Below are 12612 nucleotides of genomic sequence, written 5' to 3'. Positions count from 1 at the left end.
CAAGCTCTCACAAACTGTGTTTCACAGCGAAAGCTGAGAAACGAACAGATTTTTTCCCTCCTCTCTCTGGGGAATTTTTGTTCTCTGACATCTGTGTCTCTGTCTCTTCTGCTCCAGGGTGAGGCAAAGCATCTTCACTCCATCGCCCCCATCCTCCCCCCCTCTTCAACATCAGCCTGCTTTTACTCCTCTGCTACCTTTTTATCCTCTGTGCATCTCATCCAGTGCTGCCGAGCCATTGTTACTCTGTATAACCATATTAACCTGATAAAACTGTCCACATCCTCTCTCTTTTATGATCATGAATAGAAAAATTGAAGTTTTGATCTCAACTTTGGGACTGTTTTTTTTAGAACATGTCATTATAAGATGTGTGAATCTTTTTTTGATTAAAAAAACATTTAAATCTCTTGCAAGTTCTCTTCGTCTGTCCCTCCCTCTCCCTCTTTCGCTCTCCCCTTCTGTAGACATTGGGCTGCAGCAAGGGACATGCAAGCCTCAGGGTGCAATATGGCCCATTTAATGTCCGCAGAGACAGAGAAAGTAAAAAAAACAACAGGAATGTGGTGTGTAGTAATACAATTAACACCTATTTAAAAAAACACCAGGAAAAAAAAAAGAAATAATAAAAAAGATGACTCTGGGAATTAACTTCTAAAAAATCTCAAAAACAAAGTTGAATGTCTTTTTGTATGTATGATGTTTTTGAGAGCATGTCACTTTCTATTTTTGCATCTGACCCCCCCCCCCCCCCCCCAATCCGCCTCAACATCACCCGCTCCACCTCTCAGCAGGGTCAGATGGCCACACTAACTTTTCATGGCAAGTGCTGCAATGCACAAAGCTGCTGCTCACAAACACAATTACCGGGAATATTCTGTAATATTTTGTTATGAAGTTCCGAAACCTTTTGTAAAACCAAATGAAAGACCGAGGTAGTCGAGGATAAAAGATGCAAACAAATGCATTAACTTTCCGCTTTTTTGAAAAGAAAGTATATCATATGCATTTTGACAAATATCAAAATGTTCCTTATTCGAATTTAATTATGTACTATTAATTTCGGTGCTATTCTCATAGTTTTTATACAAAGTACTTTTGAAGTAGAAACACACACAAAGCTGACTTACACATCTTGCACTGTACTCAGTGACATGGGGCAGTTGTGTCTCTGATCAACCTCGTCCCCAGTTGAAGTTTAGTATTACTGAAAGATTAATCAGCTGGGTGAATTATTAACAACAAAGCAGCTTGGGGCCTACAAGGTGAAGAAAGAGCTCCCTCATCTGAATCATCACAACATTGTGCCAACTCATCTAATGAGCACTTTCTGTAGGATGTGATATCAACACTACGGCATTACAATCAGGATCACATGGAACCGGCACGAACTCAGAAGCTGATACTTTGACAAAGTTCAGACTAAAGCCTTGCTGTCATCAATAGACGGATACGATAATTAACTTTATCAGATCAACACAACCAATAATCAAGTTTCAATTTCTGTGATCACGTCTCGCAGGTTTGCAATGTAGCTCCTATCATCACGCGATGTGATAATGTATATTATCCAAAATTGCTGGACCATGTATAATGGAAATATTCATAATGAGGCCAAACCATCATGTTCAGCTGAGTTTACAGAACACTTACTGTAGAATCTGCCCAATTATTGTGGACAGTAGAGTTCAATAGGACAGATAGTTTCACAGTAACATTGTGAGAGATTATTATGTCCTGTGCATCATCTTGAGCTGTAAACCTGTCTGTAAACTGCAGCGGATCATGACGGACAAATATCTTATAGTCTTTACATAACGTTGTCGATTTATCAACAATACTCAACTCCAACCAATGTGAGGACCCACTAGCCGGTAAAGATCACCATCATCATCCTTTAAACATAAAGATACAATTTATTTTGGAAGTTTAACTTTGGTCACAGAGTTGAAATGTAACATTTGTTGTAGCCAAATTAGTTCGAAGAATTAAAACGATCAGCCACTAGAAAGTCCAAAGACTGTCAAAACAAAGCGTCCATTTTCTTGAAATGACTTTGGATGGACTTTGGATGAGTGGGTATAAGGACATTATGATGCGTTCATGAGCTTATTTCCATCAGCCACAGCTGTATGAGGGAGGTGTTAATTCCTTTGAGCTTAAACTGCTTAATTTCCACCCACTCCAATAATGGTTTCATCACAGTAAATGGAGGGCTGCTGCCAGTTCAATCAGTGTTACTGTTACCAGACCCAGCAGGTGTGTTTCACTTTGAATGTGGTGAAAGGTGGGAAATAAAGTCTACTGTAACTTACAAGTGAATTTGTCTTCATGAAGAACACATATAGTAAATGCAGCTCTGATTCAAAGCACAATTGTTATATAAAGAGTAACAAAAGGTGGATTAAAAGCAGTAATTGGCATGAAAATGTAGTGCATAATATTGTTCTTATATAGTGTTCAATAGTCTGTGTTTTAAGCATTCAAATGTACTGCAACAAGACAGTTTCATAAGTGTACTGCACTGAAGTGACAGGAGTGTATTTTTGGAATCATGCATTATCTATGAATTCAGTGTGTAATCCAAGCTTCATTTCACTCTCCCTTTAAAACCAAACTGCTTCTGTCCGAATGAGGTAGAAGTCTGAGGGACCAAACAAAGACACCAAACCTGTTGACTTGATAATGTTTCAGTGCAGGAGCAAAGAGGTTTGCTACTGAAAATATGCACACTGTCTCCCTCTTGTGTTGAAGTTTTGAGCAGCACTGGACAGGAAGCATTTAAATCACATCAACATGGTCTCCTCCACCATTGAAACAAATCCTGCCAAGGTTACAGGCAAGATTACTGTTGACCGGTAATATTAGTTAATTAAGGCAACTTATTGTATAATGAGATTCAATTCAAGATACTGATGTTAAGTTACTGTAAATAATGGCAAGGACAAAGCAGCTGACTCTCATGAAAATGGGCTCATATGGGTCCCCAGGGTTTGGCCCCGGCTGAGGGTCAGCACCGGGGACGGTCGATGCCAGAGCACATTCAGCACCTCGGCCAGCGACCGCCACTTCAGACAGTGGAGCAGAGGACACTGGAATTACTGTGTGTAGGATCAGCCTTCATAAAACAATGTACGAATTGATCTGACCGCTGTGTTGCCTTCTGAACCTGACACACTTTATACACACACACACACACACACTATGTATATCACATAGAGAGCTTTCCAGCACAGACTCTGACACATCGAGGCAACTCGTTGGTCAAGATACAGCAGCACCTTCCAGATCATTCAAATAGATCACACAGTGTTTACTATTCTTCCTCGCAGTGTGTGATCAATCAGCTGTTGGATTATCAGATTGGCTTTCCTCCATCCTGGCAGGCAGACCTGGTAATCTACCAGCCCACAAGCTCAGTCGTGCTGTCCTCTGCTGCAGTCCCCTGCAGGGATGGAATTCAACATGTTTGGGTGGAGCTTTTGTGGTTTCAGTGCTAACTTTACTGAATCACCAGCTGAAATTAAAATGAGTCAAAGCCTGAGAACCATGAGACTTTTATACAGTGGGTATGTTTTAATAATTACAGTATCTGCATTTCAAGTGAAAATCTAGAAATAGAAAACATCTACAATATCTACTGTTAGGAACAGAAAGGAGCGTGTTTGAGTTATCAGCATATAAGAAAACAAAATTATTGACATCAATAGAATTATTAATGGCAGTAAGATTGTTAATAATAACGGGGCACCACCCTGCGAACAGGGACCAATAACCAAACGATAAACTAAGTCTCATAACGCACAATGTCATTCGTCGAAGTACTATTACATATTCAGAGTGAGAGAGCACCGCTCAGACAAGGTATGATGCAATCTAAACGTAGCTACGTCGCGTGATCTACACGTTGAAGGAAGGCCGAACTACCAAAATGGAGTTTGCACGTGAGACCACCTCGCGAGACCACAAAATGGTGCGAGAAAATAGATATCGCTATCTGCACGTGTCTGAGCCGTTAGCTCACCCTGAGCTACATGTAGCGTAACGCTATATGTATGTGTGGGTTAGTAAAAAGAGAGAAAGCAAACGAAACAAAGTAAATCCTCCAAAAACAAAAAATCCTCCCCGCCGCGGTGGAGTACGGAAGATTGTTCTCTCATCTACAGAAACACAGCTGGCGATCTTTGAGTCGCACAGCCACGGTTTCTACGATTTCAGTAGTATGAAATACACAGTAACTTCTACACAACATTAACGATCTCGATCTCGATCGACCTCGATGATTATTGAGCATACACACCACGTTATAAAAATAAACAAACAAACAGTGCAGTAGATACGACCAGCGTATCTAAAACTGTTTAAACCTAGGATTTTCTTCTTGTACAGCAACGTTGCATGTGCTTCCTTGATACACCGAGGTGGTCGAGGGAAAAGCCTAGAGATGGAGGAGCAAGGCTGTTTTATAGAAACAGGAGCTGAACCACAGGATTCCTGGGCTGTCTGTGGCTCTCGGCCAATTAGATGGCAGTGTTGATGTTTTATTGCTTTCGCATCTAAACATTCCTCTTATCACAAACCCAAATCAGGCTCCAGGTTGCTCTGCAAACAGGAAGGCCTGATTTCTTTGTCTCAAAGCACATGGCGGTCACATCCCAACACTACTTCATCAATTTGATAAAAACAAAACATTCAAATTACAAAATAAATTATCTATTCACACCAAGATTATCCTTCATTTGTTTTTAAATAAATATATGTGCTGTGAATGTTTAACCACTTAATATTATAACATATGAACCAGTCATTTGTAGCAAAAAGTCGATAAAGGCGGAATCATTTTACACTTTTATGCACGTCAGTAATTATGTAACACATTTACATTCCAGCTGAGAAAAGAAGAGCCCTGAATCCCAGCAGTGACAAAAGTGCTTCATCAATAGTTAGAAATTGTACATATTTATGACCGACAGTGTGAACAAAACACTGATGGTAAAGCTATCCTTTAAAATTACATCCAATGGCTTGTGCATTTCTTAATTACATGAAATGATGAAGTGACATAGAAATGCATGAGACATGAGTGTCAATATTCAGAATTAATTTCAGACTGAGGCACTTTTCTTTGGTCATAAACGAGCAAAAATCTGTTATCAGAGTTGCGTTGTTATGCAGCACATGAAGGTTAGTCTAACTGAATGAGAGACCGAATGGTGCCCAAGACCGGTCAAGGTTCACATGGATAAAGTCTCTCTGCACAGTCAGAGGTGTATTTATGACCTCAGTACCCTGCGGCGTACCCCCACTTGCGATGATCCGACTTAGCGTGGAGTCCGTCTTCATAGCGAACCACCGCCTGCACCACAGCTCCTACTGATTTCAGGAACTCTGTCTTGTGGTTCTTTAATGCCAAACCAGCCAGGACGCTCTGCAAACAGGAGCATATATGAAGGCTCCATGCAAACCAAGGAGAACTGAATAGGTGCATGAACGATCTGTTTATCACACAGCAGGGTTCAACAACGCTTCCAAAGTTCCTCAGGGTCTTCCTGTTAGTGTGTTAACCGTTTTGATAAAAGTGGAACGACGCCCTTTTTAATAATTCATGTTGAGTTACGTCTGTGAAAACAACTTTATAAGCAAAACATCTGAAAACACTGAACTTGTGATGTGCTGCCCACCACACATTACATTACAGACATTTAGCAGACGCTTTTATCCAAAGCAACTTACAATTCAGATGCTATTACATTCATACACTGTAGGCACAGCTACGGGAGCAATTTTGGGATTAATTGTCTTGCTCTTCGACATGCGACTAACAGAGCCGGGGATCAAACCGCCAACCCTCTAATTGAAGGACGGCCCTGCTCTCCACTTGGCCACAGTCGCCCACCACTTCAATGGGATGTTAAAATCACATTAAATTGAACTTTACATCTCAGTGAAATAACCAAATCAGAAGGTAAGTTCTCCAGCTTCTATTCTTCTATTCATTTCTGACCACAAACTAGACTTTTACCAGTGCTGAGACATTTTTCTCCTTGTTCTCCACATCCCTGAAGGTAAATATAATGAACGGTGTCCGGGGGTGCCGGTCACGACTGAGGTACTGTATCACTGCTCAGTGGTAGCCGGGCTTCTGGTTGAGGGATTGTCTCCCTACACAGCACACCCCCCTACCCTGCCATTAGTCACATACATCAGTATTGTTTGCGGATTGTGACACTCACTTCGTCAAAGTCAGGCTCTGCTACAATGGTGTTGGGACTCAGCTGATTGTGGAGCCTTGGATCTGACACAGATTTATTCAGGTTGTAGTCGAAGAACAGTGCATTCAGAATCACCTACAAAACAGCAAACATGTCCGCCAATGATAACTTCACAGCAGAGGAGCAAATACCTAGTTATCATAGTACACTTCATTAGTTTCAATGCTACATGTGAGGTGGCTTGTGTCTTACCTGAGTGACTGAGGTGGGGATTTTTGTTCCTCCTGAGCCTCCGACCACCATCTTAACTTTGTTGTTTTTGTCCAAGAGGATGGTTGGACACATGGAAGACATTGGCCTTTTTCCTTTTAACATAATTTAAAGGTAATTTAAGTTAAAAAAGTAGTCAAATGAATCAAGTGTATGACCTTTGCAATGTATTATTAATAACTTTATAGAGGTCTGTTTTATTTTGATGTCAAAGAATCCACATTAAATCGACTTTGATTCAATGTTTTAAAACAATGAAGGTAGTGAAAACATTTGATCCACTCTATGTTTTTTAGTGTAAATGCACAAAAAAAATCATTATTCAAAAGCCAAAATAACGTAGTGTCAGAGGACAGGTCAACCTTTGAAGTAGCCCACTGCTGAACAGACAATCTATACAATTTGTGTGTGTGTCATCATCTCACCTGGCCTGATGAAGTTGTTGGGTAGAGGAAGTAAGCCGTTTGTGATGAGCGGAGAGCTGAAGTCGTCCATCTCATTGTTGAGAAGTATCCCCGTTGATCTTGACATGACTTTAGAGCCCAAACTGCAGGAAAACAATAACAGTTAAGACATCGGGGGAGTTACAGGCCCGAGACCAATTCACTAAGTTAGTTCAAAGATATTGGTGAAGGTCAAGTAGTAGGTCATACTCTTGGTTGATGGTGCTGGTGGCAGCCACAGCGCTTCCATCTTCTGCTACTACAGAGATGTGAGAAGTCCCGTAGTTTTCAGGCAGGTAAAACTCAGGCTCGTTCATGTGATATGTGGAGTCATCTGTGATCTTTTCACGGAGGCCATCGGCATAGGAACTTGAAGTCATATTCTGGATGAGCTTTGGAAGAGAAACACGGACACGGAAATAATTCATATATCTTGTTCCTACAAATCCAAGACAGGCAGAGTGGAGGCTTTTAAATATGTCTCAAGACACTCACGTCTGTGGGATGAAGTAACAGCGATTCAATGAAAACACAATGAACACTTTCCCTAAAGGTAACGAGTATCTCAACACCCTCTAAAAATCTTGTATTGCTGACCTCCTGTGGTATCACCTTGCTGTGATGTACAAGTTCACTCAGGACATCATGACATCACTGGATCATTTCTGACCACAGAAAACACTTCTCAGCTTGTTGCCATATTAATCTTTAACCAAAACGCTTTGTTTGCACATGATAAAACATTAAATTTAACTATGTGTACTATGTGTGTATTCGAGGATGCCTGACTTGTGGTAGTACACTGCACTACACTCAAGCAGAACCAGTGACCTTACATCTGTGATGTTGAGAAACTGCGGATCTCCAAGTAAGGTCCTCTTTGCATAAGCAAATCGAAAAGCCTCCACGATGCGATGGTAGGTCAGGATCTTTTTCTCTGTGGTTGCCATACTATCCGAGGTGAAGTTGTACCCTGTAGAAAATGTAACAATCATCAGTAGCTTGATATAAACTACAGCTTCACTCACTGTGTTCGTTCGGATGGCTGTTGAGGTAGGAAAGGAGACAGCTGAAATGGACTTGACCCGGCCTGTTCCTGTGTTTCTACTTAGTCTAAAAGCTGCTGTGACCAGACCATGGCATAGCTGCCTGGCTGTTTCCCCTTTACTCTAGTCTTCATGCTAAGCTAAGTCAGCCGGCTGTTAGCAGTAGCTTACTTGGCGTAAAGACATTTTAAGTTAATTGTATCAATCTTTTCATCTAAAGGCGTCAAAAATTGTTCCTTCTTATTTCAATGCGGTTTTTTTAAACCACAGCATTACAGTTACTAGTTACATTTTTTAGCAAAAGTTCATGACGCCCTTGCAGCATACGTAGTAAATCACCGAAAAGTATTGCAGCCTTTAATGACAGGCCCACATGAATGTCTGTGCCAAATTTCATGGCAATCCGTCCAATATTTTCTTCACATTTCATACAACGGGTGCTGCTAGAATTAAGGCCAGGGATCAGTAAAGTCATTTCCAATTTTGAAGGTTTGTCTTAAAACAATAGTCAGGTTCCCATATGCACATTGAAACAGGCTTTGCAGTTTGTTGTCATTCCTCTTGTTCATACTGGTCATTAAAAGATCCTTTTTTAGTTCATTTTAAATGTAAAGGATGGAGGACAATATCCAGAGTCCTAGTTTTGTGCAAAAAGGAGGAACAATACATTGTAAAAACCTGTTTCAATATTCATAGGCCTACCTGACTACTGTGAGTTGGTACATTGTGAACCCTCTCCTTATCTGGAAACAACAAATGTATGTACCATATTTTGTGTGATTCCTTGAATTAAATGTTGAGATGTTTCAGTCTGTTGTTATAGTTAATTGGGGGAAAGGAAGGATTATGGTTCTGGTTAAAAGGCACTAACATTGACTGGGTGGGTGATTGTAGGCAAAACGTCACACATGATCTGCCTCTGGTTCTTAAGAAGAAGTCATTTGGATCTGGGGTTTTTTAGGTGCTAAAAGATATATGTTGCAGTCACACATGTCATATAATGTATGACTTATTATAGTAGTGCATGTTACTACTTTGTAAAACAGTTCTACATTACAAATGTGGGTTTTCGGTTCTACAAAGTAGATCAAGATTCTGTTACACTATAAAATTTACTTTCAATACAAATCCTTGTGACTCATTTGGCTTGATTTTGAGTGAGCGGGTCAATATGACTCTGAACAGCTGAGGTGTCTCATCTCTACTTATCTACATCACCCCATGAAAAAAAGAAAGTTTCAAAATGTAAAAAAGATTTTACATCACAAGATCACATGAAAGCACTCCCACTCGGGACGTTTTTGGACAAAGTATCAAGGCTTACCATTCAAGATGTTTAATATCAGCGAGAGCAGAGGGCCACCAGCGGGGGCATTGGGAACAGCCATGGTGTACTCCCCCACATTCACCCTTATAGGCTTCTCATCCAAGACAGACACATAATCCTTCAGATCCTCCATTGTGATGATACCGCCTAAACACGGATTGACACACACTGTGAATGCACACTAGGACAGAACTGGAAAAAATAAATCCTCCTCAAAATTAGATATGCACGGAGAAGTGCATGTATGTTTTAATATACGCCTGAAGTGTTTTTTAGCAAACAACAGAAGTGGCGATGATGATAATGATAATGTCCTTGTGTGTGAGATGAATTCGATGGTACAGAAAGATGATCTAATCTGCAGAAACAGCTGTATGGATTGTAAAATAAAGTAAGACGATGACTCAATTTGAGAGAAAGACGCAACTTTTTTACTATAATTGTGGAAACTTGAATTTGCTACTAATTATAACGGACTTTTTCATCCAACAAAGAAAATAAGCTTTTCAAGAAACTACATGATTTTAGACAGTAAATACAATAAAAACAAAAACCTACCTGCTGCCTGAATATCTGTCACAAGGTTCTGAGCCAGTTGTCCCTGGTAGAAAGCATTAGGACCCTCTTCTGCTATTTTCTTATAAGTTTCTGCAAGCTTGGTAAATATGATGGTGTCATTTTCTTTCAGGACGTAGCCATCTTTCCCACAAAACACTTCACTGAAATAGAGGAAATTATCTTAAAGTGGGAATGAAACATTCCTATAATCTGAAATAATCACACACTGATCTTAAATTGCTGAGGGTCGATGCCTCTCACCACAGGGCTTCGTCTTTGATGATGGTTTTGTTGTGTCTGGACAAAGCTGAGGCAAGTGCCCTGCCCAAAGGAAAACCCTTTTCTGCAAGTTCAATGCTTGGCTGGAACAAGTCTTTCCAAGGCAGTTTGCCGTGTCGTCCGTGTGCCATCTCATAACCTCGAATCTCCCCCGGTACAGCAATAGACAACCCTCCTACCAACCATAGAAGCAAAGGAAACACAGACTTAGATTATTGCCTCACAACATACATACACACATAATGCTTCTTATTCCTGAGTTTAAGAGTCTGTCAAAGCTCTCAAAGACTACACTCTCTTTTATCTGTCACTATCACAAAGTCATCCTCTTTCATAACAATGTTAACTGCAGCTTCCGTCAGCTCATTTCCATGTCTGATAGCGCTGGTTAAACATTACCTTTCTGGGATCGATCTCTGCTGTTCCCAAACATGTTCTCCGTTGCATAGCGTGGTGCCGTCTCCCTGGCATCAATGGTCTCAACCTTCTCTGTGTACAGGTCACAAACCAGGAGATGCATTTATGATCGAGATAACCAGGAAGTCGTGTGAACTTGTTGCGACAGTAGAAAGTAAACAGAGGACTTTGTGGTGGCAACGTAAGTGAAAGTACCAGTTTTGGCGTTGTAGATGGTGAAGAAAAGTCCTCCTCCGATGCCCATACAGTGAGCATTCATAAGTCCAACACACAGTAATGCAGCTATAGAGGCATCTACTGCAGACCCCCCTTTCTTCAGTATGTCTCTTCAGTAAAAATGTATGAAAACACAGGGAGAGAAGGGGTATACGGTTAGTTTTGTTGTTATGTTCATGCTTCTATCTTTATTCTATTTTTTCTATCTTTATGGATGTTTCAGTCTGTAAGCTCTCACCTGCCGACCTCTGAACACGGCCCAGCATCTGCCGCCACAGCTACCTTCCACCCCTGCTCACTTCTCCCGACATGAGTGACGACACCCACGATGATGACGACTGTTACTAACAGCAGCAGCGTCAGTACCACAATTGTCGTCTTCTTCCCCATATTTATAGCGCAGGAACAATCAATGCTTTATTTAATGCCTGTCAAGAGAAAAAACATTTACATTTGTGTACATTTTAAATGTATGGAATAGCAGTTGCAAAGAGCTGCACTATCACAATCAGAAACAAGCAAACAGAAATTACACATAGATGTGTATAGATACTGCAACATCAGCAGTATCAATAAATCACACATCTGCTGTGTCAAGGGCACTTTAACACATTTTGTGTCATTTCTGTATCCTTTTAACACACACACGTGTGTAGTATGACAATGGATCAGCCCACACGAGTGTGTTGTTGAGTGCGACAAAATATGTTTTTTGACAATTCAGTTTCTACAAATTTAAATATTTGATGTATGAATAAGTCATCTGAAAATGGCCTTGAAATCACACAATCTTAACCTTAGCTGAAGCAGCAATGTCATTCAAATCACATGTCTAATAAATGAACTACTATCAGCCTATCCGAGGGGAAGAGCTCCCTTACCTTGAGGAGACTACGAGGACCCCACCAGAGATGAGCAACACTGGACTTTGGCTGGAATGCACAAAATACAATCCAGTTTTATTTGGTTGTTACAAAAAGTTTAGAAAAAGGTTTACAAAAATTTATAATAAAAATTGATATAAAAGATCATGCAAAATGTCAAAAGCACTAAGTTCACAAGGAACCAAGATTTCCCAAAAACCCCAAAAGAGCAAGAGCCCCTTCAGCCTATTCAGCCTCGATCCTTTGTTGTCTCCCCATATTTGTACCCCTCTCCTTCACGCCTTCTGCAACCTCCGGGTCCCCCCCCCCCCCCCCCCCCCGGTTTGTGTAAGGTGTCTGTCTAGCCCTCACTGAACAGGATGTCCGCTAACTAACACAATAGTTGATTTCTGAATTTACAACCTTTCTCCTCTGCTGGCTGTCAATAAATCATGTCAGAGTGAGTTTAACTCAAAGTTCACTTATTTTATATACATTAAAGCACTTTTAATAATTGAACCATCTCTAAGCAATATGGGATTATATGTAGCGAGTATATTGATATCTGAAAATACATTCTTTGCTTGATAATAAAAAATAGATCGTAACTCATAGACAATGGAAAATGAAAGAGAATAAACAACTTGTATGAGACAAAAATAACTCGGTGAGATAGGACCTCTTGCCCCATACTTGTCAGTTAGTTGTAGGACCTCTTGCCCCATACTTGTCAGTTAGTTGTAGGACCTCTTGCCCCATACTTGTCAGTTAGTTGTTGGACTTCTTGCCCCATACTTGTCAGTTAGTTGTGAAACCATAATGCGTGTTGAGGACTTCATTGCATGAGAGAGTCAGCCAGATGCTCAAACCACAAGATCCTGCCGATACGCTTTTTGATTTCCGGCCTCTGCAGTAAACCTGCAGTATGCAGTGAAACTATACAGTTTCCCCTTGTTGCACGACTTGGTGCAACGACATGGT

At 40.6% G+C, this 12612-nt stretch overlaps 1 protein-coding gene across 1 annotated transcript; it reads right to left on the bottom strand.

The window, feature by feature from the left end:
• Positions 1-4836: 4836 nt before the first annotated feature.
• Positions 4837-11933, bottom strand: LOC142947397 (glutathione hydrolase 1 proenzyme-like). The gene is made up of 13 exons (XM_076088959.1): positions 11650-11933; positions 11007-11196; positions 10748-10878; positions 10535-10624; positions 10118-10310; positions 9857-10017; positions 9296-9445; positions 7762-7898; positions 7136-7317; positions 6908-7029; positions 6465-6577; positions 6234-6347; positions 4837-5428 (listed from the first exon to the last, which is right to left on the bottom strand). The coding sequence occupies exons 2-13, from the start codon at positions 11156-11158 to the stop codon at positions 5282-5284; spliced, it is 1692 nt and encodes a 563-aa protein (XP_075945074.1). The 5' UTR covers positions 11159-11196; positions 11650-11933; the 3' UTR covers positions 4837-5281.
• Between the last annotated feature and the right edge of the window lie 679 nt (positions 11934-12612).

The sequence above is a fragment of the Anarhichas minor genome, unplaced genomic scaffold (genome assembly GCF_050575085.1).
Source record: "Anarhichas minor isolate MPS153535 unplaced genomic scaffold, ASM5057508v1 ptg000002l, whole genome shotgun sequence".
NCBI classification, from domain to species: Eukaryota; Metazoa; Chordata; class Actinopteri; order Perciformes; family Anarhichadidae; genus Anarhichas; species Anarhichas minor.
This window is presented reverse-complemented; position numbering and strand designations above follow the sequence as displayed.

Excerpts from the sequence above, each read along its gene's own strand:
- LOC142947397 (XM_076088959.1), bottom strand. The coding sequence starts at position 11,158 with ATGGGGAAGAAGACGACAATTGTGGTACTGACGCTGCTGCTGTTAGTA. Across the intron at positions 7,899-9,295 it reads GATATTAAACATCTTGAATG|GGTACAACTTCACCTCGGAT; the intron begins GTAAGCCTTGAT and ends CATTTTCTACAG. Across the intron at positions 6,578-6,907 it reads CAACAACTTCATCAGGCCAG|GAAAAAGGCCAATGTCTTCC; the intron begins GTGAGATGATGA and ends TTATGTTAAAAG.